At 33.8% G+C, this 26,580-nt stretch overlaps 2 protein-coding genes across 9 annotated transcripts; both read left to right on the top strand.

Moving 5' to 3' along the window:
• The first annotated feature begins 279 nt into the window (after positions 1-279).
• On the top strand, positions 280-10,425 carry LOC133289491 (pleiotropic drug resistance protein 1-like). 5 transcript variants are annotated; one of them, XM_061487450.1, is made up of 24 exons: positions 280-593; positions 699-819; positions 925-1,013; positions 1,124-1,208; positions 1,326-1,485; positions 1,602-1,678; positions 4,768-4,821; positions 4,917-5,007; positions 5,100-5,401; positions 5,520-5,801; positions 5,907-6,223; positions 6,354-6,514; positions 6,609-6,712; positions 6,802-6,958; positions 7,036-7,092; positions 7,277-7,383; positions 7,479-7,811; positions 8,196-8,486; positions 8,575-8,658; positions 8,773-8,906; positions 9,065-9,292; positions 9,402-9,573; positions 9,740-9,994; positions 10,159-10,425. In XM_061487450.1, exons 1-24 carry the CDS (start codon positions 280-282, stop codon positions 10,423-10,425), a joined length of 4,242 nt encoding a protein of 1,413 aa, XP_061343434.1. The 5 variants fall into 5 exon arrangements, with proteins under 5 accessions (XP_061343434.1, XP_061343433.1, XP_061343432.1 ...); XM_061487449.1 differs by having other exon boundaries at positions 7,036-7,095; positions 7,232-7,383; XM_061487448.1 differs by having other exon boundaries at positions 7,036-7,113; positions 7,232-7,383.
• A 5,727-nt stretch (positions 10,426-16,152) lies between these two features.
• LOC133289499 (pleiotropic drug resistance protein 1-like) lies at positions 16,153-25,699 on the top strand. Of its 4 annotated transcripts, none has more exons than XM_061487464.1 (25): positions 16,153-16,460; positions 16,560-16,680; positions 16,798-16,886; positions 16,997-17,081; positions 17,194-17,353; positions 17,449-17,525; positions 17,913-17,966; positions 18,062-18,152; positions 18,251-18,552; positions 18,663-18,944; positions 19,040-19,356; positions 19,477-19,637; positions 19,738-19,841; positions 19,930-20,086; positions 20,166-20,222; positions 20,957-20,981; positions 21,674-21,827; positions 21,921-22,253; positions 22,653-22,943; positions 23,034-23,117; positions 23,227-23,360; positions 23,519-23,746; positions 23,848-24,019; positions 24,723-24,977; positions 25,433-25,699. In XM_061487464.1, the coding sequence occupies exons 1-25, from the start codon at positions 16,153-16,155 to the stop codon at positions 25,697-25,699; spliced, it is 4,308 nt and encodes a 1,435-aa protein (XP_061343448.1). The 4 variants fall into 4 exon arrangements, with proteins under 4 accessions (XP_061343448.1, XP_061343449.1, XP_061343451.1 ...); XM_061487465.1 differs by lacking the exon at positions 20,957-20,981 and adding an exon at positions 20,520-20,565 and having other exon boundaries at positions 20,166-20,236; positions 21,724-21,827; XM_061487467.1 differs by lacking the exon at positions 20,957-20,981 and having other exon boundaries at positions 20,166-20,245; positions 21,747-21,827.
• The last annotated feature ends 881 nt before the right edge of the window (positions 25,700-26,580 follow it).

The raw sequence follows: 26,580 nt of genomic DNA, 5'->3' as shown, positions 1-26,580 counted from the left end.
TCGTGCATGTATCTTCCTAACTCTCTCTCTCTCTATATATATATGACAACATCTTTTATTGTTTCTCATTCAGCCAAAGCTAATGAATTGTATCCTTCCGACCACAGAAATCATGAACAAAAGAAATAAACTAAGAGAAAGTTAATTGGCAATTGATTTTCCGTACTTTTTTTTTTCTTTCTCTCGAGAGATTTGTTGTTGTTTGTGGGAAATAGTTACTGGGTTCAATTCAGTTTTAGCTGGGGCTGCATAAAAATTAAAACTTTATTTTTGGGTAGCATGGAGAGTAGGGTTACTTTCAGCATTGAAAGTCCATCAATTTGGAGGAATAGTGACGCGGAAGAGTTCTTCTCAAACTCTTTCCAACAAGAGGATGATGAAGAAGCTCTCCAATGGGCTTCCATTCAGAGACTTCCTTCGATTACACGTTTGAGAAAAGGATTGTTTACTTCATCTAGATCAGGGGAAACCACTGAGATCGATATTCAGAAACTTGGGTTGGAAGAAAGGAGAGATTTGCTTGAAAGATTGGTCAGAATTGCCCAAGAGGACAATGAGAGGTTTTTGCTCAAACTCAAGGATCGAATTGACAGGTGAGAATCACACTCTCATTTCTTCTTATTCATTTTAGTTGAGCTTCTTTTGGAATGCACTGATGGCTTCTCCTCATCTTTTTCTTCTTACTTGGATGATATCAGAGTTGGAATTGATCTTCCAACAATAGAGGTTAGATTTGAGCACTTGAAGATCGAAGCAGAAGCTCAAGTTGGAAGCAGAGCTTTGCCTACCTTTGCTAACTTCATGGTTAATATAGTGGATGTAAGTGGTACCAACTTTTCATAAATATATAGTAGAACTTGCTATATGATCTTATTGAACGAGATTCTAACTTACCAATTTTATTTCATTTTTTAAATGTTAAAGGGCCTGTTGCACTCTCTTCATATACTTCCAAGTAGAAGACAACATATGAATATTCTCCAGGATGTTAGTGGAATAATAAAACCTGCCAGGTAGCAATTCAATTACTCTTCTATTTATTGATATTTTCTTGGAAGACAAGACTATAATTAGTTAGGACCTTAGGAACCAATATAACATGTTTCCATTAGCTCCTCTCCAGAATGACATTGCTTTTGGGTCCTCCAAGTTCTGGAAAAACCACACTCCTATTGGCCTTGGCTGGAAAACTTGATCCAAAATTGAAGGTTAGGACATTAAAGAGAGAAGATATTTATTTATTTTTTAACCATATTTTTATGTTTTGGCTCTATTTTTCAGTCTTGAATATCTAGCTAATATATATAATATGGCATCTTGATCAGTTCTCTGGAAAGGTGACTTATAATGGTCATGGGATGAATGAGTTTGTACCCCAAAGAACTGCTGCTTATATCAATCAAAATGATTTTCATGTTGGAGAAATGACTGTGAGAGAAACCTTGGCCTTTTCAGCAAGAGTCCAAGGTGTTGGGGATCGTTATGGTTAGTCTATAAAAAAGATTTTTGTTTATATAATTCATTCAATTCAATATTGAAAACACAGGCGGATTAAAATTAATTAAGTTTTGCCTATGTGTAATACTTTTGTCGTTGTGCAGACTTGGTAGAAGAATTGAGCAGAAGAGAAAAAGAAGCAAATATCAAGCCTGATTCAGATATTGATGTTTACATGAAGGTAACATAGAGGCGATTGTTTGTAGAGACATGTGTTCCCAAAACATGGGTGTTAGGTGGTAAGTAGGGTTGGCAAAATGGGTCAACCCACCCCAACCCGTTTGCAATCTGGAAAAAAAAATTGGGTTAGGATTGACTCGAAAAAAAAAACATATCACAGAACGACTCGAGTTAGAGTTGACTAGAAAAAATGAGAAAAAAAATTCTCTTTGCTCAAGGAGCTCACACTTCCACAACTTTGCCATTTTTGTGCAAATCCCCCATCCTTGTAGCAAAATCCGTATATTTCCCAAGCCCACACCATCAACATCAAAGGCTCTACATGTGCCTCACCAATACTCCCGGTCATTTTATTTCTTTTGCTCAACTTGTAACCTCAATTTAGGTGGCTATAAAATATTGGAGCCAATGAGATTTCAGATGGAAAGGTACTGCATATTAGTGGAAAAAAATCCAAGAAGCAAAGTGCTGGAACACGCAATGGTAGTCTCGCAGATCATTTTATGGCTGCTTAGTTGGTATTCATTTTCGAGCTGTTGAAGTTTTAAGCGGGTGCTTAGTTGGTATTCACCTTCGAGCTGCTATCATCGTTTAGCATGGATAACCCGTGAGCTAACTCATTTGACCCGTGGGTTAGATCATTTTTTTTTTCGAGCTAACTCGGGTCAGGCTGACTCGGGTTGTCAGCTCATTTTGCCAATACAACCCGGTTCATTTTTTGCGAGTTACGAGCCAACTTGACGGGTTGGCTCATTTTTGTCATCCCTGGTGACATATGGGAGGAGAGAACACTGTTAATATATTAAGCTACATCAATCACAATAAAATGGTCCATGCTACGTTTTGATCCAAAACTTAAAAATATTTGGTTTATGAATTCTCTTATGAGTAAATACCTTTTTTGGTCCTTAGCAAATTTCACGATGCCCGTTTTAGTCCCTAGCAAATAAAAAGGCTCATCGTGGTCCCTAAGAAATTCAAAATGGACCCATTTAGTTGAAATCGTGGTGCCTCACAAATTCAAAAAAGACTCATATTAGTCTCTAAAATGACTAAAATGAGTCTATTTTGAATTTCTTAGGGACTACGATGAACCTTTTTAATTACTAGGGACTAAAGAAGGCATCATAAAATTTGCTGAGGACAAAAAAATAATATTTACTCTTCTGTTATTGATATATGCTCCCCACTTAATTCATTACCAACTAGAGAGACTTCCCTCACATTTGAATTGCCAACAATATTCTTTTCCTTAAGCAAAAGCATCTGTGAAACGTTAGAGTTATTAGGAGATGTTTATGAATCCTAAAAGCATTTAGTTTATAGATCCCTCTAATTATATGATCCTCACTTAGAACATTGTCAAATAATGTGAGACTTCCCTCACACTTGATTCTTGAATCCTTAACAATGAGAGACCTTCATAAATGGGCTAAATAAGAAACACAAACTTAATATCACTTCTTCAGCCAAAAACCTAAAACAATAACTTTGTGGGTCTTTTCCTCGTTTATGCTTCCTACTAATCCATTCATAATGAATACAGGATTTCACCACTTACCTATTACACTTGAATTTCCAATTTTCCAATTGTTCAATACTTGACACCAATGTTTTGAAGCCCGAACTGATTATTGACCCGATCGGGATAATGAGTCACTAATTCAACCGGCTAAATTGAATTTAAATAATACTATATAATGAGACAAGATCAACTTACACCTGTGTAAGAATAATAAGTCTTACACTAAATCTTAATAGTTGATTTCAGTGCATCTAACGGTTGAGATTCATTGGATCCACTCATTAATTAATTTTTGATTATTAATAAATTATAACCGTTGGATGCACCGGTGTAAGATGTTCATGCCCCTATATATATATATATATATATATATATATAATTAAGAGTAATATGACAAACAAGTAGGATTAGTCTGATGGTAACTCTTGTTTGTGTTTGACACCGGTTCAACCCGATTCTAGGCCGGTTTACTGGGTTTTTGCCAAGCTGTATGCAATTCTGATCCAATGTCAAGTTAGAACCGGTGATGGCACCGGGTTACCGAAATCCTTGTCGACCTGACTGGTCTGATCTAGATTTTAAAACACTGTATAAATGGGTCAAGCGGCTTAATAAGGGCTCACGACCCAGCCTACATCAGGGCAGGCTCGGCCTAATACACATAGTCAAATAGAATAGGTTTTGGCTTTTAAAAAAGTCTATTTGGACCACATGCTTTCTTTTACATGCCGGATCTATAAGTCTACCGAACGACTTATAGCATATTATTTATTTTAAATAAAATCATTATTTTAATGATTTTAAATAATAAATTAATATTATTTTAATTATTGAATATCTAATAGACTTAAAGAAGCTAAGTGGTTTAGATCAATGCTTTTATTTTAGACTAAATTAGACTTAAAGTATTTTATAATTTATTTGACTCAAAATTCAGAGTGAGCTCATTTACACCCCTCTACTTACTTGCTAGCTTTATAATCGTGGCTTTCAAACTTTTTTGTGGCTGGCCATGGGAAACAACTTGCTAACCAACGATCGTAGGTCAAAGAGACATCTCACGGATAACAGTATGTGTCCCCGATGCAATGAAAGGATTGAGGATACCACCCATGCTCTTCGTGATTGTAGATGGAGTAGGGAAATCTGGAACTCCTCACATTGTGTCCAGGGATTGCGGAACCGGGAGAAGAGCTTGAGCTTCATCTGTTGCAAGTATCCTGAGGAAGGTTGGGGGGGCAATGGGACACCAGGTGGCGGATAAACTTGCGGCGATTGGTAGTTCTTACCCTCATTGGGATTTTCATGTTCTGTATAGTCCTCCGAATTTTTGTGCATCCCTGTTGACTAGGGATTTGATGGGGGTTACTCACCCTAGATTCTGTTTTGCTTGTTAGTTATTTCCATTAGTTTTCAAAAACAAAAACAAAAACAAAAACCAGAAGTGACTTTTAATATCTATTACATCAGCAGTTAAGTTATCTTGAAATTACATATATTTCTTTTCCATACAAACAGAAATGACTGATGATTTTGTGGCTGTTCGTTTTACTCATAATGCTCAGGCTATAGCAACTGAAGGCCAGAAGGCAAATATTATAACGGATTATGCCCTAAGGGTAAAATTTATAGTTTCAAAATCATCTTTATTCATCATGAACTCATTATTATAGTTTTTTCTAAAGTATCCAGTTTCTTTGCTACACATTTGCAGATTCTGGGACTAGAGGTCTGCGCTGATACTATTGTAGGAAATGCAATGTTAAGAGGTATATCAGGTGGACAAAAGAAACGTGTTACAACAGGTAAAACAATAATGAATTCAATCTTAAACTGTATCATGTTTAATCATCTCAATAAATTGATTGTACAAATAATTATAAGCCTACAAATACAGGGGAGATGCTGGTTGGACCAGCTAAAGTTTTTTTTATGGATGAAATATCTACTGGTTTGGATAGCTCAACAACATTTCAAATTGTGAATTCACTGAAGCAATATGTCCACATTCTCAAAGGAACAACAGTCATCTCACTCCTGCAGCCAGCACCAGAGACTTACAATCTTTTTGATGACATTGTTCTACTCTCTGATGGTCACATTGTGTATCAAGGTCCCCGCGAAGACGTGCTTGACTTTTTTGAATCAATGGGTTTTAGATGTCCTGAGAGGAAAGGTGTGGCAGACTTTTTGCAAGAAGTAAGTGTCTTTGCATATTCTTTCAATGATTTGTTTAATCGAGTCACATTGTTTTAAAAGAGGTTTTATATGTAATTAATAACAACATAACTTTGACTTGAGAATAATTATGTTATAGGTGACATCGAGGAAAGATCAAGAGCAGTACTGGGTACACAGAGATGAGCCTTATAGATTTGTCACAGCCAAAGAGTTTTCTGAGGCACTTCAGACATTCCATGTTGGAAGAAACCTTGAGGAGGAACTTGCCACTGAATTTGACAAGTCAATGAGCCACCCAGCTGCTTTGACAACCCAAAAGTATGGATTGGGAAAATGGGAATTGTTTAAAGCTTGCTTGTCAAGAGAATATTTACTTGTGAAGCGCAATTCATTTGTCTACATCTTCAAAATTTGTCAAGTAGGTTTGCAAAATGGAAATTTTCATTTCATTTTATTGTCTTATCATCTAATGCTATGTGTACATTATTCAAGTCCATTATTGACTGCTTTCACCTCCTTTTAGCTTGCTGTAATGGCAATTATTGCCATGACCATTTTCGTCGGGACTCAGAAGCACAGAGATTCAGTAACTCACGGAGAGATATATGCTGGTGCATTGTTCTATGGCATTCTCGTGATTATGTTCAATGGGTTGGCTGAGATTTCCATGGTTGTTTCAAGGCTTCCTGTTTTCTACAAGCAAAGGGAAAATCTCTTCTTCCCTCCATGGGCATATGCTCTTCCTGCGTGGATCGTAAAAATCCCCATAGCTTTTGTGGAAGTGGGTGTTTGGGTATTGCTCACCTACTATTTCATTGGTTTTGATCCAGATGTTGGAAGGTAAAAGAGTTATGTTTCACACATACTCAGCAAACTTGTGAATTGATCCTTTTCCCCTCCCCCCATATCATTTTCCATTTGAATCCAATTGATTAAATAATGTTTATGTTCATTTGTCTACCTATTGCAGATTTTTTAGGCAATTCTTACTTCTTTTATTAGTAAACCAGATGTCTTTTTCATTATTCCGACTTACTGCAGCAGTTGGGAGGGAATTGAGAATAGCTCTAACATTAGGAGCGTTTGTATTGGCCATCCTTTTTGCTATGAGTGGTTATGTCCTATCAAAAGGTATCATGGATACAAAACAAAACAATCATAGTCATTCTCCCATTAAGTTCTAGACTAACAGTGCTCCTTTATTTTGTTTTCTTTGTGGTCATAGACAACATAAATAAATTGTGGCTATGGGGCTACTGGTTATCACCTATGATGCATGGAGAGAATGCCATTGTAAATAATGAGTTCCTTGGTAAGAGCTGGAGACATGTAAGTTTTTTAACTAATCTATATTCTCATTTTCATACATTCCTTAGCATATAAATAATCTGATGTATGTATATATTTTCTTATGAAAGGTCCTATCTAACTCAACGGAACCGCTAGGAGTTGAAATTTTGAAATCCCGGGGATTCTCCACTCAGTCATATTGGTACTGGATAGGTGTTGGGGTTTTGATTGGATACACATTACTTTTCAATTTTGGCTTTGTCCTTGCTCTCACTTACTTGAATCGTGAGTTCTTCACCTTAAATGTTTAATAAAACAGTGATATAAGATTATGTACTAATATCACAAAATTGATTATGCAGCAATCGTGAAGCATCGAGCTGTTTTATCAAAGGAACCTCAAAGCAATGAGCAGAATGGTAGTACTAAACAAGGAGCTAGTGAGTTGGAGCATGTAATTTATGACTCAAATAGAGGTATTTTATCTGATAGCAACTTAAAATATGAATTAATGTCTAAATGAGTAATAGTTGATTCACTTCACAGAGATAAATGGAGAAAGTGGAAGCACCACTCCTCTCTATTTTCCCACTTTGAAGGAAGCACTTGCTGCAGAGACAAAGTATCTGAAGAAAAGAGGAATGGTTCTCCCTTTTGAACCACATTCCATCACCTTTGATGAAGTAACATATTCTGTCCAAATGCCACAGGTAATGTAGAAACAATAAATTGAAAAAAGGTTGTATTCAAAATTTCAAAGCATTAGCTTAGTTAAATTAATTAAATACTTGCACTGAACTTGCAGCAAATGAAGGACCGAAGTGTTCTTGGGGATAAGTTGGTTCTTTTGAAGGGCGTCAGTGGAGCTTTCAGGCCAGGTGTTCTCACAGCTCTAATGGGTGTCACTGGTGCTGGCAAAACAACTCTGATGGATGTACTTGCTGGTAGAAAAACTGGAGGATATATTGGTGGGAACATCACAATCTCTGGATATCCAAAGAAGCAAGAAACATTTGCAAGGATTTGTGGGTACTGTGAACAAAATGATATTCACTCTCCAAATGTTACTGTGTATGAATCTTTGCTCTATTCAGCATGGCTCCGATTGTCTCCGGACATCAATGCTGAAACTAGGAAGGTTGGTATCTGAATCCCAAGCCTTTGCTTGGCTTTCATGTTTACCGTTTTTAGTTTAACATTGGCTGTTAACCAAATTGAACAATTGAGATTCCCATGAAGTAGCCATTTTAGTTATGTTGCATCCATGTCCGAATGCGGCTTATTTGAATATTCTAGCACTTCCCTTCCCTGGGTGTAGTTGCTGCGACAAATCCATACATATAAGTTTGCAAGTAAATTTTCTCAGTAGCTGAGTACATTAGTGCCAAACTAGTTTTATTTACCATTCATGGTTGGAATTATTGTCATAAAATAAAACAGGAAACAAAATGATGAATGTGACCAGAAAACACTTGCACGTTTTATGAGTGTTACTAAGTCTGAAACTGACTAATGGCTGCAGATGTTCATTGAGGAAGTCATGGAACTTGTGGAACTGAATCCAGTAAGGCATGCATTAGTTGGATTGCCTGGTGTTAATGGTCTCTCAACAGAGCAATGCAAAAGGTTAACCATAGCCATTGAACTTGTGGCAAATCCTTCTATAATATTCATGGATGAGCCAACTTCAGGGCTAGATGCAAGAGCTGCTGCTATTGTTATGAGAACAGTTAGGAACACAGTAGACACTGGAAGAACAGTTGTCTGCACCATCCATCAGCCTAGCATTGATATATTTGAATCTTTTGATGAGGTGAATGAGCAGAATCAAGAAATCTAGTAATTTTAGTTTGTTCTCTTCCATTACCGAATTTCTAATTTTTTGTCACAATGAAATGCAGTTATTGCTATTGAAGCAAGGAGGGGAAGAGATATATGTGGGGCCACTTGGACATCATTCTTCCGATTTAATTAGTTACTTTGAGGTAGAAAATAGAACTGCTATTTAAAAAATAGGGAATACTGAATTCATGTTTTGCTTCAAATCATTATCTTCTGTAAAAATTTCACTCTTGTGCACACTTCTATATATCTTGAAGGGAATCGAAGGTGTCAGTAAGATGAAAGATGGCTATAACCCAGCAACATGGATGTTGGAAGTCACAAATTCAGCAAAAGAAATGGAAATGGGGATTGATTTTGCGGAGGTGTACAAAAATTCAAAATTATACAGGTATTTCCAATTGTTTGAAGTCAAATAAAACTAAGGAACTTGAGAATAATATGCTAGAAAGCTCTTAATGGTAAAGAGTACAACATTGTTGTTGTAATTTGTTAGTCACAGTATAGAATGTTTGCCAATATAAACTGCTCTTTGACATTTTGTTTCAGGAGAAACAAAACACTCATTAAAGAAGCGAGTACTCCAGCTCCTGGTTCAAAAGAACTTTATTTTCCATCACAGTACTCAAGATCCTTTCTAACCCAATGCATGGTTTGCTTATGGAAACAGCATTGGTCTTACTGGCGCAATCCTCTATACACTGCCGTAAGATTTATTTATTCAACCACCGTAGCTTTTATGCTTGGGAGCATGTTTTGGAACCTTGGATCCAAAATGTAAGATCAAACTAGAAACCTAGAAATGTCATTATGGCTTCAAAATCTGGTGTTGTGTAACTAGTGTTTGAATCTAATTAACAATAATTTTTCACATGAATAATTGCAGTGAAAAGCAACAAGATCTTTTTAATGCTATGGGGTCAATGTATGCTGCTGTTTTCGTTATTGGCATGAAGAATGCTATTTCAGTGCAGCCAGTTGTTGCTGTTGAGAGAACAGTCTATTATAGGGAAAGAGCAGCTGGAATGTATTCAGCTTTGCCATATGCTTTTGCTCAGGCAAGCTATTCCTTATTTTTCAAAACTTGTCTTTTTATCTAATTGTTGTTATATCATCCTAAATCATCTTCTTAATAAAATGATTCCTTTTATTTACTTAATTATTATGTGTGAATAATTTACCTCTGCATTCTTTCTTTCTAATAATGTTCATATTCTCTTGCAGGTTCTAATTGAGCTACCATATGCTCTTGTACAAACTGTGGTATATGGCATTATAATTTATGGAATGATTGGTTTTGAGTGGACTGTGGCTAAATTTTTTTGGTACATATTCTTCGTGTATTTCACGTTCTTGTACTTCACCTTGTATGGCATGATGTCAGTGGCCTTGACCCCAAATCAACACATTTCCTTTGTAATCTCATCTGCATTCTATTCAGTATGGAATCTCTTCTCAGGATTTGTGGTACCAAGACCGGTAAATTTGAACTTCCTTTCATATTTAGTTCACCTATCTTTCGATCCCAATCTAAGAATAAGAAATTTTATTTTCAATCTTAATTTTTAATTAATCTTAACAATTGATAGTTAATTGATTTTATTGTTTCTAATTTATTTTTCCATTTTGTGATGGGGTAACAGAGGATCCCAATATGGTGGAGGTGGTATAGTTGGGCAAATCCTGTGGCTTGGAGTTTGTATGGATTGGTGGCTTCACAATATGGAGACATAAAGCATAGCATTGAAACCACTGACGGAAGTGCAACAGTGCAAGACTTTGTTAGAATTTACTTTGGTTTCAAGCATGATTTTCTGGGAGTGGTTGCAGTTGGGATTGTTGCATTCTCAGTGGTTTTTGCATTGGTCTTTGCCATATCAGTGAAAAAGCTTAATTTCCAAAAACGTTAAGAACAGCATTCAAATGCTTTGTATAGGATGTTCCGCATAATATTTTATAATATAATAGGAGGAGGGTTATATTTATAAATTTTTTGTCTACTCAATTATTATTTTGGAGAATACACAATCAAATATTTGTATTTGCCGGAATACATAGTTGAATTTGTAATCAAAAAAGTTCGTAAATGTAATATTTTTCATATAATAGAGAGGATATATGAGTTTGATATAATTAATGAAACTTTTCTTCTAATATCAAGCTTTATTTAATTTATTTATTATTATTTTTTGTAGGAACTTATTTATTGTTTACGTAGTTAAAAAAATTCGCTTGGAAATAAACTTACTAACAAATAAAGTTTGAAAGTGATTTTAATATCACTTTTGGTTAAAAGTGTAAATAGATTAAGTCAGTCTACAGGGATTTACGGGCTAGTCTATATCAGGTCAGGCTCAGCTCAGCCTATTAAATATAGTCAAATAGAACAGGCTTAGACTTTTAAAAATATCTATTTAGAAAACAGGTCACAGGTTTTCTTTTACATGTCAGTCCTATAAGCTTAAAGTCAGCTTATATCATATTATTTATTTTAAATAAAATAAATAAAATTATTATTATAATAATTTTAAATAATGGGGCAGGTTATATTTATAAACTTTTTTGTTTACAAACTCTTACAAACTACACTATGTTCTCTCAGGAGAACACTAATTACACTATGTTCTCCCGGGAGAACATAATGTAATTTGTAAAAAATTTCAAAAAAAGTTTGTAAACGGATCTTTCCCCTTAAATAATAAAGTAATCTTATTTTAATTTTTTAAATTATTGAATGTTGAATAATAAGGGTGTTCGCGGTCTGGATTGAATCGCTTTTAGAAGCAAAATTCATCTGATCCAATCCTTTCGGTTTGATCATGTAATCATCCATTCGGTTTGGATTATTTTTTCAAATCCGATCCGATCAAATCCAATTTTTTTCGGTTTGGATTGGATCGATTTTCGGTTTTTTGAAAATCCTAAAATTTGTTTCATAATTATTGTGCAAATAAAATATTTTGTATATATTGGATTTGTAATTTTTTTTTAAATACAAAAGCATTAGTAAACGATAATATAATTTTTTTTTTTGATGAGATGTGACTAAGTTTTTTCTTGGGTTTAATTGATGAGTTAATGAATCTTGAGTTTAGAAATGTTTGGGTTATGGTTGGGGAAAGACCCAAGTAGATAGGGAGGAATTAATATATTGGATCGGTTTTCATCAACCCATCCGAAAATCGATCCAATCCAATTAAAATTTGCGATTTTTTTTCGGTTTTCGATTTTTTGATTTTCGGTTTATTCAGTTATCGATTTCTCGGTTCGGTCACCGCGGTTTGAATCGGTTGATGAACACCCCTATTGAATAAGTTTAAACATGCTAATAAGCTTAAACCAAGGTTTTTGTTTTTAAATATAGGTCAGACCAAACTTATAATTTGTGCCTATATAAGGCTAATAGGTCAGGCTAAGCCTAAAATATTTTACATTGACCTAGGCTATTTATGTCAAAGCCTAGCTTAACCTAGCTTATTTATACCTCTACTCTTGGTCATGTATTTTGAAATGTATTGTTTGACACTTTTTATATATTTTAATATTTTCATCATAGACTCAAATTATAAAAATAGGGTAAAATTCAAATACTCTGTGGCTAGGGGTGTAAATGGGTTAGGCCGCCTATATGGGCCTACGGCCTTACCTATATTAGGTCAGACTTGGCCTATTACAAATAGTAAAATAGAATAGGCCTAGACTTTTAAAAAAAAACCTATTTAGAAAACAGGCCATAAGTTTTTTTTGTACATATCGGATCTATAAGCCTACAGGCCGGCCTATATCGTATTATTTATTTTAAATAAAATAAATAAATTTATTATTTTAATAATTTTGAATAATAAAGTAATATTATTTTAGTTTTCTTTTAATTGTTGAATGTTTAATAGGCTTAAACAGGCCTAGGTCAACACTTTTATTTTTTAAATATAGGTCAGGTCAGACTTGTAATTTGGTGCCTAAACAGGCTAATAGATCAGACCAGACCCAGTATTTTTTACAGAGGCCTGACTTATTTAAGTCAAAGTCTAGCCTATCCTATTTACACCCCTACATGTGGCATACTCAAATTTTTTGTCCCGTAACTTTTTTTATCACTTACTTTATGTTTTTTTTTTTTGGGTCTAAATTATAATATATTGATGAAAATATGTTAAAGATGTCATTTGTCATATAATCTAACTTTTTTACTCCACTTTCAATTATTTAAGCTCAATCATGGTGTACCAAGTTTAAGGCCAATCATTATTAACTATTGTGTTTTCAAGAATTCATTACAAAATTTAAAAATATAAATCATAATATATACATGATAGAAGACAAAATTAATAATAAATATATTATAGTATGCTTATAATATATTATTCATGTTTTCTTTAAAATAATTACAACAATCTTACAATGTAATTCAAATATATAATAATAACAAAAAACATAAACGATTTTCGAGATTCATAATATCTTTCATATAATTTCTCAATATTAATAAAACAAGTGAATTAATATTAAAGCAATTTAAATTAAATAAAAATATATAAAAATGTTAACTATTATAATTTTTAAAATCATTTAAATAATAATGTAATATATTTAAAATAATCTAAGTAAATAATTAAAATTAAATTAGAGTCTTGAGTCATGTAAAACCTATTGTTCCTAATTTCCTATGACTGGTATTATTATTATGATTAATGCTTCTTCAAGTATAATATAACTATTTGAAATTCTCTTAAATTTCTTTTTTTGGGGGGTACTAAGTTAATCTTTTTTATTCAATACGGTATAATCTAGTTTACAGATTAATATCAAAAGGGAATCTTCCAAATTGCAATACTATATTTATTTATATATTTATTTTATATTTATCAAACTCCATTAACCACCTGAACCGTTGTTTATAGATAGTGTTTTTAGGTGTAATGTTTGAACCCAGTACATCTTTCATTAGATGGGTTTTGTTCCCTCCAATTCTTCGCTACCTTGTTTAAATGTTGACGCAGGACGGGCAGCGCATAGTTAAAATTTCATTGTGAAATCTACCAAAATAAAAATAAAAATTCATTGTGAAATTTTTGTATTTATTTTTTTCTTCAGATACATTAAATAAATGAGTTCTAATTATTATTAATAAAAAAATAAACACAAAATTTTTATATGATCAGATTATATAAAATTTTAAACTTAAAGGATCTATTCTCATGTTACCTACTAAAAATGGATCCTTTCATATGTTAATTAATAAGATCATGATTAGGGTGAAAGTGGATTGAGCTGGGCCAAACTTTGTTCCGAAAAACCTAAGCCTATGTCAAAAAAATTCAATTTGGCTTGGCCCAAGCCTAATACGAGTCTAACTGTTAGTCTGACTTGACCCGTTTATAAGAAAACAAATGACCTGATCTAACCCGTTAGCTTGTTAATGTTTAACTTCCAAGCAGAACCATGAATCAACTTCATAAAATATTCAAATTATGTTCCTAAATCAAAAATCACAATTCAATATCCAAACAGAATCATAAATTACAACAAAACTCATCACAATATGCATTTAAGTCACTTTCAAAAGCAAAATGCTCAAATTAAATAACATATATTTCATCGGTTCCAACAAACAAATCTATACTATATAATTAAAATAACTACATGAATCCAACAAACACATCATGATGCTTGTAGTAAGTATAACCTATCCCAAAAACTTTTTAATATATTCATATACATAATCTAACATGTTAAAATGTTGGTTCCTCATACATAAGAAATAAAATCAGATTTCTATTAAAATATAATCGAATATAATTAAGTTATAAATAATTGTAATTGATTAAATTTATATCTTTTATTTTTTCTTCAAGACATACTTATTCTATTTTATTTAAAATAAATAGTACAATATAAGTCGGCTTGTAGACTTATAGGCCATATCTTGTTTTTTCTTCAAGACATACTTATTCTATTTTATTTTATTTAAAATAAATAGTACAATATAGACCGACTTGTAGACTTATAGGCCAGACCTTGTGGAAGTGGGCCTACAGCTTATTTATTAAACAAGTTTTTTCAAAGACCAAGCCCGGTCTATTTTATGAAATATACTAGATCAGGTCTGGTCTGATGTAGGCCGAGTCGTAGGCCCCTGTAGGCCGACTCGGCCCAATTTCACCCCTAATCATGATTCATGTCATACGTGAAAATTATAACTATATAAAGTGAATCAATGATGATAAAGAAAAAAAGAAATTAAGAAATTAAGATAGATAATTACAAAGGGGAAGGATATTGTAACAACCAAGTTGTGTTACTACCATGTTACTACTAATCAATCTCACCCACTGTTAGATCGATTATGTTGATCCAACAGTTATATTTCTTTCCATCTTTGTATGATCATGATTTTTCAAATTTAATACTTTATATTTATTTCCACCTTTATATAGTTATGATTTCTCATATTTAATGCTTTCATTTTAAATAAGGAGAATCATAACCGTACAAAGATGGAAATAAATATAACCGTTGGATCAACATAATCGATCTAACGGTGAGATTAATTAGTAATAACATGATAGTAACACAACTTAGTTGTTACAATATCCTTCCCCAATTACAAATATTACCATTAACTTATTCTTATATGAATAAAATTCCCCACATAACATAACAGGTCTAACTAATAAATGAGAGGATACACTCGCAGCACAGTTATTTCGGATACCCCAACATTCCCACCTCTATGTAAACGGCTTTGAACAAAACAAAACAAAATTCAGAGACAAAACAAAACAAAGCACATTGTCAGAATCGTGTCATGGTTGATTTCCGGCATCTAAAGTATACCATGTTGTTTCGGCATATTTTGTCTTGTTTTCATTATATTATTTGGTAAGGGACCTTCCATAACGACGCCGTTCAACCAGATTTTTTTATTTTTTATTTTTTATTTTGATTGGTTCATTGCTTGTGACTAGTATGATTTGAGTCCAGAATTAATGTTTTAAACTCATTTCAAAGACAGTAATCTGGAGCTCTGATTCCCAATTGCTCAGTTCACTAGTACTAATTTAGTTACCATAATTTGGTGTTCAAACCGATATTTCATATATTTTTTATTTTTTTATCTTTAGACCATGCTCCATGTGTTCGATCTTTTGACAAAGACAAAAAAATAAAAAAGATATTTCCCACGAGATCAATTCTACCCCAATTCATACCACGAGGGGTGTCACATTATGTTTATCCAAAAGCTGATATTATATTCAACTGAACTATTTTCAGTTGGCATAGTATGTTTGTAGTTACAACCTTTTTTCAACGTATCCCCTTGTTTTTTGGAATATGAATATCACATACGCAGTTATGTTCCACATTTGAAATCCCCGCCAATTCTGTCACAGTTGAAAATGAAAGTCCCCTACTTACCTTGCTACCTCTCTATATATATATGGCAACATCTTTTATTATTTCACGTTCAACCAAATGGAAAAGAACTGGGTCCTTTCCACCACAGAAAAAAGAGAGCAAAAGAACTAAACTAGGAGAAAGTTTTTTGGCAACTGATTTTCAATACTTCTTTAGTTACTGGGTTCCATTCAGTTTTAGCTGGGGTTGCATCAAGATTAAAACTTTTTTTTGGTGGCATGGAGGGTGGGGGTAGTTTCAGGATTGATAGTTCATCAATTTGGAGGAAGAATGATGCTGAGATCTTCTCTAACTCTTTCCATCAAGAGGATGATGAAGAAGCTCTCAAATGGGCTGCCACTCAGAAACTTCCTACGGTTAAACGTTTGAGGAAAGGTTTGCTGACTTCATCTGAAGGGAAAACCACAGAAATCGATATACAGAAACTTGGGTTGCAAGAAAGAAGAGCTCTGCTTGAAAGACTCGTGAAAACTGCCGAAGAGGACAACGAGAAGTTTCTGCTGAAGCTCAGGGATCGAACTGATAGGTGAGAATTCCACTCCCATTTCTTCTTCTTCATTTTAATTGAGTTGCCTTTGGAATGCACTGATAGCTTCTCCTCTTCTTCTTACTTGGATGATATCAGAGTTGGAATTGATCTTCCTACAATAGAGGTTAGATTTGAGCATTTGAACATCGAAGCAGAAGCTCATGTAGGAAGCAGATCTTTGCCTACCTTCACTAACTTCATGGTTAATATAGTGGATGTAAGTGGTACCAACTTTCGTAAATGGAAGAATTTGCTATATGATCTTATTGAAGGAGATTCTAACTTACCAATTTGGTTTCATTATTTTGTTTTTCCTTTTTTTACAATTTTAAAGGGCCTGTTGAACTCTTTGCATATACTTCCAAGTAGAAGACAACGTATAAATATTCTCCAGGATGTTAGTGGAATAATAAAGCCTGGCAGGTACCAATGCAAATATTGTTAAATTTATTGATATTTCTTTGGAAGACAAGACCATAATTAGCTAGGACCTTCGTAACCAATGTAACATGTTTCTATTCGCTCCTCTACAGAATGACACTGCTTTTGGGCCCTCCAAGTTCTGGAAAAACCACACTCTTGTTAGCTTTGGCCGGAAAACTTGATTCAAAATTAAAGGTTAAGAGGACATTAAAGAGAAGATATTTATTTATTATAACGATGTTTTCATGTTTTAGCTCTATTTTTGAATCTTGAATCTCTAGCTAATATAGTCTGGCTTCTTGATCAGCTCTCAGGAAAGGTAACTTATAATGGTCATGGGATGAATGAGTTTGTACCCCAAAGAACTGCTGCTTATGTCAATCAAAATGATCTTCATATTGGAGAAATGACGGTCAGAGAAACCTTGGCCTTTTCAGCAAGAGTCCAAGGAGTTGGGACTTGTTATGGTTAGTCTACAGGAATGCTTTTTGCTTATATCCTGGCTGAAATTTTAGATGAAAATTAAGTTTTGACGATGTGTAATACTTATGTCATTGTGCAGACTTGGTAGAAGAATTGTCCAGAAGAGAAAAAGAGGAAAATATCAAGCCTGATCCAGATATTGATGTCTACATGAAGGTAAAATACAGGCCATTGTTTGTCAGAAACATGGTTTTCCCCTATTTTATATGCACCCCTTACCCTTCATTTTATATTTTTGAATAGCTAGTAGCAGAGAAAAATATGACAGCTTAATAATTGTGATATCATACCTATTTAATTTTTGAGATTCTGTTATTCTACTTCTTGCTACTAATTTCAAATTAAATTTCTCACCCAGAAGAAATTTGATATGAAGAAATAGTAGGTGATAAATTAGTTGTAACAGTATACAAAGCAGTGACTTTTAATGTATGTTACATCAGAAGTTAGTTATCTTGAAACTAGTTTATCGTCTATTTCTTTTGCATACAAATAGAAATGATTCATAATTAAGTGGCTGTCCTTTTTGCACATAATGCTCAGGCTATAGCAATTGAAGGCCAAGAGGAAAATTTGATAACAGATTATGTCATAAGGGTAAAATTTATACTTTCAGAACCATCTCTGATCAACATGAACTCGTTATAATATTTTGTTGTAAAGTCTCTTGTTTCTTTTCTATACATATGCAGATTTTGGGACTGGAGGTGTGTGCTGATACTGTTATAGGAAATGCATTGTTAAGAGGTATCTCTGGTGGACAAAGGAAACGCGTTACAACTGGTAAAACAAACCTGATTTCAATCTTGAATTATACCATGTTTAATCTCCTCAATGAATTGATATGAGAATCTTTGATAATTATAAATCTTTACATACAGGGGAGATGTTGGTTGGACCAGCTAAAGCTTTTTTCATGGATGAAATCTCTACTGGTTTGGATAGCTCAACAACTTTTCAAATTGTGAATTCACTCAAGCAATATGTCCACATTCTAAAAGGAACCGTCGTCATCTCACTCCTACAGCCAGCACCAGAGACTTACAATCTTTTTGATGATATAATTCTACTCTCTGATAGTCACATTGTGTACCAGGGTCCCCGCGGACATGTGCTTGAATTCTTCGAATTAATGGGTTTTAAATGTCCTGAGAGGAAAGGAGTGGCAGACTTTTTGCAAGAAGTAAGTGTCATTTTGTCTTCTCTCAAAGATATAATTTGTCTACACTGGTAAAAGAGGGTTTTGTATGTAATAATAACTTAATTTTGACCGAGAAAACTATTATGCTATAGGTAACATCAAGGAAAGATCAGGAGCAGTACTGGATACATAGAGATCAACCTTATAAATTTGTCACAGCCAAAGAGTTTGCCGAGGCACTTCAGTCATTTCATGTTGGGAGAAGCCTTCGTGAGAAACTTGCTACTGAATTTGACAAGTCTAAGAGCCACCCAGCTGCTTTGACAACCAAAAAATATGGAGTGGGAAAATGGGAACTGTTAAAAGCCTGCTTATCAAGAGAATATTTACTTATGAAGCGCAATTCATTTGTCTACATCGTCAAGCTTTGCCAAGTAGGTTTGGAAACTGTAAACTTTCATTTCATTTTCTTATCTTCTAATGTTATGTTTACATTATTTCATTACTGACAGCTTCCCCTTCCTCTTAGCTTGTTGTACTGGCAATTATTGCCATGGGCATTTTCCTCCGTACTGATATGCACAGAGATTCAGTGACTGACGGTGGTATATATGTGGGTGCATTGTTCTATGCTGTTGTTGTGATTATGTTCAATGGGTTGCCTGAGTTTTCCATGGTCGTTTCAAGGCTTCCTGTTTTTTACAAGCAAAGGGAACATCTCTTCTTCCCTCCATGGGCATATGCTCTTCCCGCATGGATCCTAAAAATCCCCATTACTTTAGTGGAAGTGGGTGTTTGGGTATTCCTCACCTACTATGTCATTGGTTTTGATCCAGATGTTGGAAGGTAAAAGAGCTATGTTTCCACACATACTCAACAAACTTGTAAATTTATCTTTTCTCATTTTTTATTTGAATCCTACTAAATATAAATAATGATATGTATTTATGTGTCCACCTAATGCAGATTTTTTAAGCAATACCTTATTCTTGTACTAGTATACCAGATGGCTTCTTCATTATTCCGATTTATTGCAGCAGTTGGGAGGGAACTGACAGTGGCTCTAACATTTGGGTGGCTTGCATTGGCTATCCTTGTTTCAATGAGTGGTTTTGTCCTATCAAAAGGTATTACGGATACATAAAACAAAATAGTCGCAGTCTTTCTCCCATTGCTTTCTAGGCTAACGGTGCTCCTTTGTTTTTTTTCTTTTCTTTATGCACACAGACAATATTAAAAAATGGTGGTTATGGAGCTTCTGGATATCACCTATGATGCATGGACAGAATGCCTTGGTAAATAATGAGTTCCTTGGTAAGAGATGGAGACATGTAAGTTTTTAACTAATCTATATGTTCATTTTTATCCCTTCCTTGTCATATAAATAATCTGATGTCTAGATATATTTTCTTATGAAAGGTTCTACCTAACTCATTGGAACCGCTAGGAATTGAAGTTTTGAAATCGCGCGGGTTCTTTACTGAGTCATACTGGTACTGGATAGGTGTTGGGGTTTTGATTGGATATACATTACTTTTCAACTTTGGCTACATTCTTGCTCTCACTTACTTGAATCGTGAGTTTCTTCACCTTAAATGTTTAATAAAGCAGTGAAGATAAGCTTATGTACTAATATCACAAAATTGATTATGCAGCACTCGGGAAGCATCGGGTTGTTATATCAGAGGAACCTCGAAGCAATGAGCAAAATGGTGGTAATATAAAAGGAACTAATGTGTTTGTTTAAATTATTAGAATCTAGGTAGGGAAGAATTGAGAGTGAATAATATTTTCTTTTGTATAATGACGTGATATAAACATTAAAGCACTAATTCCAATTTATGCTAATAGCAAACCCTTAAAATAAGAAAACAAATCATGAAATATAAGGAAATATGAAAACTAATCCTAATATATAATCAAGATATTATATGATATTTTTTAGATGTAAAGAACCAATTCAACCCAAAATCTTAAGTTGTTGGGTGAGGCTACATTAATGGTTTTATATATCTCAACATGCCTCCTCACATGAGAGCCTACTGGGCTTGAAGGGTGGATGATGCACAGGCCCACCTACCCGTGCGAAGAAAGAAATTCCACTAGAAAGAAAGTGGGTGGCAGTGAGGATCGAACCCGGTACACCGAGGCTCTGATACCATGTAAAGAACCAATTCAACCCAAAAGCTTAAGCTGTTGGGTGAGGCTACATTAATGGTTTTATATATCTCAACATTAGATATTCTAACGCTTCCTACAATTGACAAAGCTTTAAGCTTGTCAAAAAATTACTTCTCTATAACAGAAAAATAACCTAACAATATAATCTAGACTCCACAAAACATGGTTGGAAAGACAAATCATGGATGTTGGAAATGTCATAGAGATGAGCATTACTGGAAAGACAACTCAGCAAGATGGTTGAAATGTTGTTAGGCCAAGGAAGAAGATACTTCGCTGAATGAGCGTCAGTGGAAAAGTCCTAGCAAGAAATTACACAAGGCAAAAACTAAATCTTCTCCTCCAAGTTCATCAAGAACAACATTTGGAAAATTCAAACCACAAGAAAACTTAGATCCAAAAAATTGAAATTGAAATTGAGGCCGGTGTGCTTGAGGGAGATAATAACATTGCTAAAATAAAATTTCAGATCTTAGAAAACTCCACAGTGGAATAGTGATGGGACAGGTCACGGTGAATGATACTGCTGTGATGCCACGTAGTGAACAAACTCCCCTAAAAACTTTAGTTATTTGGTAAAGACACATGAATAATTTTATATTATATCTCTAACACGGTCCCTTTGGACTTGAAGCGTCGACAATGCACAAGCATACCTGCCTTGTTCTAAAATTCAACTTTTTATTAGAAAAATATAGACAACAAAGATCGAACTTTTGAGCACTTGATCATAAAAGCTCTTATATTATGTCATAAACTCCCAAAAGTTTAAATTGTTTGCTAAAAACATATGAATGATTTTATATTATATCTCATACAATTTTGAAGTAAATAAAATATAGCCTTTCTAGCACTCAAATAGAGGTACTTCATCTCATAACTAAAAATGTAGTAATGCATAGCTGAGTAACAGTTGATTTTAAATTCACGTAACACCTTATGGTTAACACTGGAACCACTTCACAGTGAGAAATGGAAAAAGCATAAGTGGAAACACCTGTCCTTGCACTTTATCCACCAGGCAAGAAGCAGTTGCGATAGAGAAAAATCACAAGCAGAAAAGAGGAATGCTTCTTCCTTTTGAACCACATTCCATCACCTTTGATGAAGTAACATATTCTGTCGACATGCCACAGGTAATGTAGAAACAACAAATTGAAAAAGGTTGTATTCAACTTTCAAAGCATTAGAGAAATAAAGATTATGAAATACTTGCACTAAACTTGCAGGAAATGAAGAACCGAGGTGTTCTTGAGAATAAGTTGGTTCTTTTGAAGGGTGTCAGTGGAGCTTTCAGGCCAGGTGTTCTTACTGCTCTGATGGGTGTCACTGGTGCTGGCAAAACAACTCTAATGGATGTACTTGCTGGTAGAAAAACTGAGGGATATATTGGGGGGAACATCACAATCTCGGGGAATCCAAAGAAGCAAGAAACATTTGCAAGGATATCTGGGTACTGTGAGAAAAACGATATCCACTCTCCTCATGTTACTGTGTATGAATCTTTGCTCTATTCTGCGTGGCTTAGATTGTCCCCAGACATCAATGTTGAAACCGGAAAGGTTGGTATCTGAATCCCAAGCCTTTTCTTGGCTTTCACGTCTACTGTTATTGTTTAAAATAGGTTGTTAACCAGTTTGAATGCTTGAGATTGCCATGAAGTAGCCATTTTAGTTATACTTCATCCATGTCCAAGTGTGGCTTATTCGAATATTCTAGCACTTCCCTTATCTAGATTGAGCTGCTGCCACAAATCCATATATATAAGTTTGCAAGTAAATTTACTCAGTAGATGAGTCCGTTCATGAGTGCCAAAATAGTGTTATTTACCATTCATGTTTGGAATTATTATGTCACAAAATAACACAGGAAACAAAAAGATGAGTGTGAGAGAGAAAAAGAAAAAACCACTTTCATGTTTTATCAATGTTACTAAGTTTGAGACTGACTATTGGTTGCAGATGTTCATTGAGGAAGTCATGGAACTTGTGGAACTGAATCCACTGAGGCATGCATTAGTTGGATTGCCTAGTATTAATGGTCTCTCAACAGAGCAACGCAAAAGGTTGACCATCGCAGTTGAACTTGTGGCAAATCCTTCTATAATATTCATGGATGAGCCAACTTCTGGGCTAGATGCAAGAGCTGCTGCTATTGTTATGAGAACAGTTAGGAACACAGTAGACACTGGAAGAACAGTTGTCTGTACTATCCATCAGCCTAGTATTGATATTTTTGAATCTTTTGATGAGGTGAATTGGACAGAATCGAGAAATGTAGCAATATTAGTTTGTTCTCGTCAATTACTGAGTTTCTAATCTTTTTTTCACAATGAAATGCAGCTATTGCTTATGAAGCAAGGGGGACAAGAGATATATGTGGGACCACTTGGACATCATGCTTCCCATTTAATTAGTTATTTTGAGGTAGAAAATAGAAATGCTACTATGAAAAAAGGGAATACTGAATTCATGTTTTGCTTCAGATCATTACCTTCGTGTAACAATTTCCCTCATGCTCACTTTTATCTTGAAGGGAATCGAAGGTGTTAGTAAGATTAAAGATGGCTATAACCCGGCAACATGGATGCTGGAAGTCACAAGTTCAGCAAAAGAAATGGAATTGGGGATTGATTTTGCTGAAGTGTACAAAAATTCAGAGTTATACAGGTATTTTCAACTGTCTAAAGTCTAATCAAATTACTGTACTTGAAAATAATCTGGTAGAAAGCACTTAATGGTGAAAAGTACAAGAATTTTGTTGTAAGTTGTTCTTCGCGGTATAGACTGTTTGCTGATATAAACTGGTCTTTGGCATTTTGTTTCAGGAGAAACAAAACACTTATTAAAGAAGTGAGTACTCCAGCTCCTGGTTCGAGAGACCTTTATTTTCCTTCACAGTACTCAAAATCCTTTTTGACCCAATGCATGGCTTGCTTGTGGAAACAACATTGGTCTTACTGGCGCAATCCTTTATACACTGCCATAAGATTTCTTTACTCAGCCGCTGTAGCTGTTTTGCTTGGTAGCATGTTTTGGAACCTTGGCTCCAAAATGTAAGATAAAACTGGAAACTTGGAAATGTTATGGCTTCAAAATCATGTTTTCTGTAACTTCTCTTTGATCTAACATGAGTTTTTCACATCAATTATTGCAGTGAAAAGCAACAAGATCTTTTTAATGCTATGGGCTCGATGTATGCTGCTGTTCTCCTTATTGGCATAATGAATGCTAATTCAGTGCAGCCAGTAGTTGCTGTTGAGAGAATAGTCTTTTATAGGGAAAGAGCGGCTGGAATGTATTCAGCTTTGCCATATGCTTTTGCTCAGGCAAGCTATTCCCTATTTTAAAAACTTGTCTTTTATATGAGTGTTGCAATATCCTCCCAAGTCATCTTCTTAATACTTATTGCTTGTGTAGCCCTGCTTTTTTTTTTTTTGCTTAAAAACTAATTAAAGCTAAAGCTAAAAATAAAGGTAAAGCTCTTTTGACGATTATATGAAAAATCTTTGGTAATATAAATTAGATGTGTCCAAATATATAAATGCAGATAGATTACCGGGAAAAAATTCAACAACCTGGCTGCATATTATATAACTAGATGCAGAAACTGGACTTATCAAATTTGCTCCCAGCTACCCAAAAATTTGGCATACATAAACTAAGCATTTTGCATCCTGACTTCAAAGCATTATGAAGCTCTGGTTACTGAAAAATATCTTCTATGATAGAGCTCTCTTGAGTGATTCATCATGATTTGTTCATTCCCTAGAGGCATAGTCTGCACGGTATCAAACTCATTAAAAAGTGTCAAATTGTTGCATGGGGAAACCTTCGTGATAAAAAGAGACACCTAAACCCTCGTACCTGAAGAAATTATTAAATGAAAAAGTAAACACATTTAATGTTTTCTTGATTTAGTAATAAGAAGATTGATTAGAAGTATTTAGAATTATTCCTTTTATTTACTTCATTATGTGTAAATAATTTACCTCTGCCTTATTTCTTTCTACACTGCATCTTCTCTTGCAGGTTGTAATTGAGCTCCCATATGTTCTTCTACAAGCTGTGGTCTATGGCTTTATAATTTATGCAATGATTGGTTTTGAGTATACTGTACCTAAAGTTTTGTGGTACCTATTCTTCGTGTATTTCACCTTCCTGTACTTCACCTACTATGGCATGATGTCAGTGGCCATGGCCCCAAACCAACACATTTCCTATATAATTTCCTCTGCAATCTATGCTGTATGGAATATCTTCTCAGGATTCATTATCCCACGACCAGTAAGTTTTGGATTCCTTTTATATTTTGTGGACTATGTTATGAATAGGTACTTTATAATAGATAGGATATTGTTACTATCAATTAGTGTTACTACTCATGTCACTACTAATTTGTTTTACCGGATCCAATGGTTATATTTATTTTCATTTTTGTATAGTTAAGATTCTCCATATTTAATGTGAAAGCATTAAATATGAGAAATCATAACCATACAAAGCTGGAAATAAATATAAAGTATTAAATATAGGGAAAAAAAAAAGATTTTTAGAAAGTTAAATCAGAACAGTCAACATAATCAATCTAACGGTGAAATAAACTGGTAGTGACATTAGTAATAACACTAATTGATAGTAACAATATCCTATCTCACTTTATAAACATAGAAGTGATAGCTAATTGATTTTATTTTATTTTTTAATTTAATTTATTTTTCCATTTTGGGATTGGGTAACAGAGGATCCCAGTACGGTGGAGATGGTACAGTTGGGGAAATCCAGTGGCTTGGAGTTTGTATGGATTGGTGGCTTCACAGTATGGAGACATAAAGCATAGCATTGAAACCGATGAAGGAAGTGAAACAGTGGAAGACTTTGTGAGAAACTACTTTGGTTTCAAGCATGATTTTCTGGGTGTGGTTGCAGCAGTGATTGTTGCATTCTCACTAGTCTTTACATTGGTCTTTGCCATATCAGTAAAGATGTTTAATTTCCAACGGCGTTAGATTCTAATTTTTTGTATTGGATGTTGGATTAGGTCTATGTACAGAATAATATAAGTTCTGTTAGTATAAGATATGTTAATATGAAATTTGATTATATAAGGTGTAGTTAAATTTTAATATTATTCAGCATTTGCCAATTAATGTATTGAAATTGGCATCCTTTATATCAATATGTGTAATTATATCATTACATGCATTACATATAGAGACATTAAAATCATTTTTGTATATAGGCATTTGATAAAATGATTTGGATATGGAAAAACACTATAATAATATTATATATTCAATGAATATTCGTAATGATTCAAAACAGATATAATTCATATTATAAGTTGAGTATTCAAGACATCTAAAGTCTAATTAATTTAATGCCTTAAAAACACAGTAATAATTGAAAAACAAAATAAGAATTTCAATACTCAAAATGGTTTCAAAGACTCGCTAATCAAAAAGCATTTAATTATTTAATTATTACAGGAAAAATCATCATTTAAAAACTATTAAATTTGTGTTACATTCCTAAAAGTGCTTTGCAGCTTTTAAAAGATTGTAAAAAATAATATTCAACTTTTAAAAATCTTTCAGCCTAAAGTCATAGATAGTTTTGCATTTGAAATGCATTTTAGAAAAATAAGAAAATAGGTCAATTCAAAAATAAATAATAAATCTAAAAATTATAACTTTCCATCAGAATAATCATTAATAATGCAAATTCATAACTGACACAATTATATTCAATTTTCAATTATAAAAATCACAAACCTACAATGGTAATAATCTTATTGCATAATCATGTAAACTCAAAAATAATGTATTAAATTATTGAATGACATTTAACCATGCATGAAACAATTGTAACAGTTCAATTTCAAATAAAA

The sequence above is a fragment of the Gastrolobium bilobum genome, unplaced genomic scaffold, assembly GCF_033153095.1.
Source record: "Gastrolobium bilobum isolate Gb01-03AN ecotype WA unplaced genomic scaffold, APGP_CSIRO_Gbil_v1 utg8959, whole genome shotgun sequence".
NCBI lineage: Eukaryota > Viridiplantae > Streptophyta > Magnoliopsida > Fabales > Fabaceae > Gastrolobium > Gastrolobium bilobum.
This window is presented reverse-complemented; position numbering and strand designations above follow the sequence as displayed.

Bases quoted from the DNA above. Each gene is read 5' to 3' on its own strand.
- LOC133289499 (XM_061487464.1), top strand. From the start codon at position 16,153: ATGGAGGGTGGGGGTAGTTTCAGGATTGATAGTTCATCAATTTGGAGG. The intron at 16,461-16,559 runs GTGAGAATTCCA...GGATGATATCAG, and splicing joins CTCAGGGATCGAACTGATAG to AGTTGGAATTGATCTTCCTA. The intron at 17,967-18,061 runs GTAAAATTTATA...ATACATATGCAG, and splicing joins TAACAGATTATGTCATAAGG to ATTTTGGGACTGGAGGTGTG.
- LOC133289491 (XM_061487446.1), top strand. From the start codon at position 280: ATGGAGAGTAGGGTTACTTTCAGCATTGAAAGTCCATCAATTTGGAGG. The intron at 7,812-8,195 runs GTTGGTATCTGA...TAATGGCTGCAG, and splicing joins TCAATGCTGAAACTAGGAAG to ATGTTCATTGAGGAAGTCAT. The intron at 8,659-8,772 runs GTAGAAAATAGA...TATATCTTGAAG, and splicing joins ATTTAATTAGTTACTTTGAG to GGAATCGAAGGTGTCAGTAA.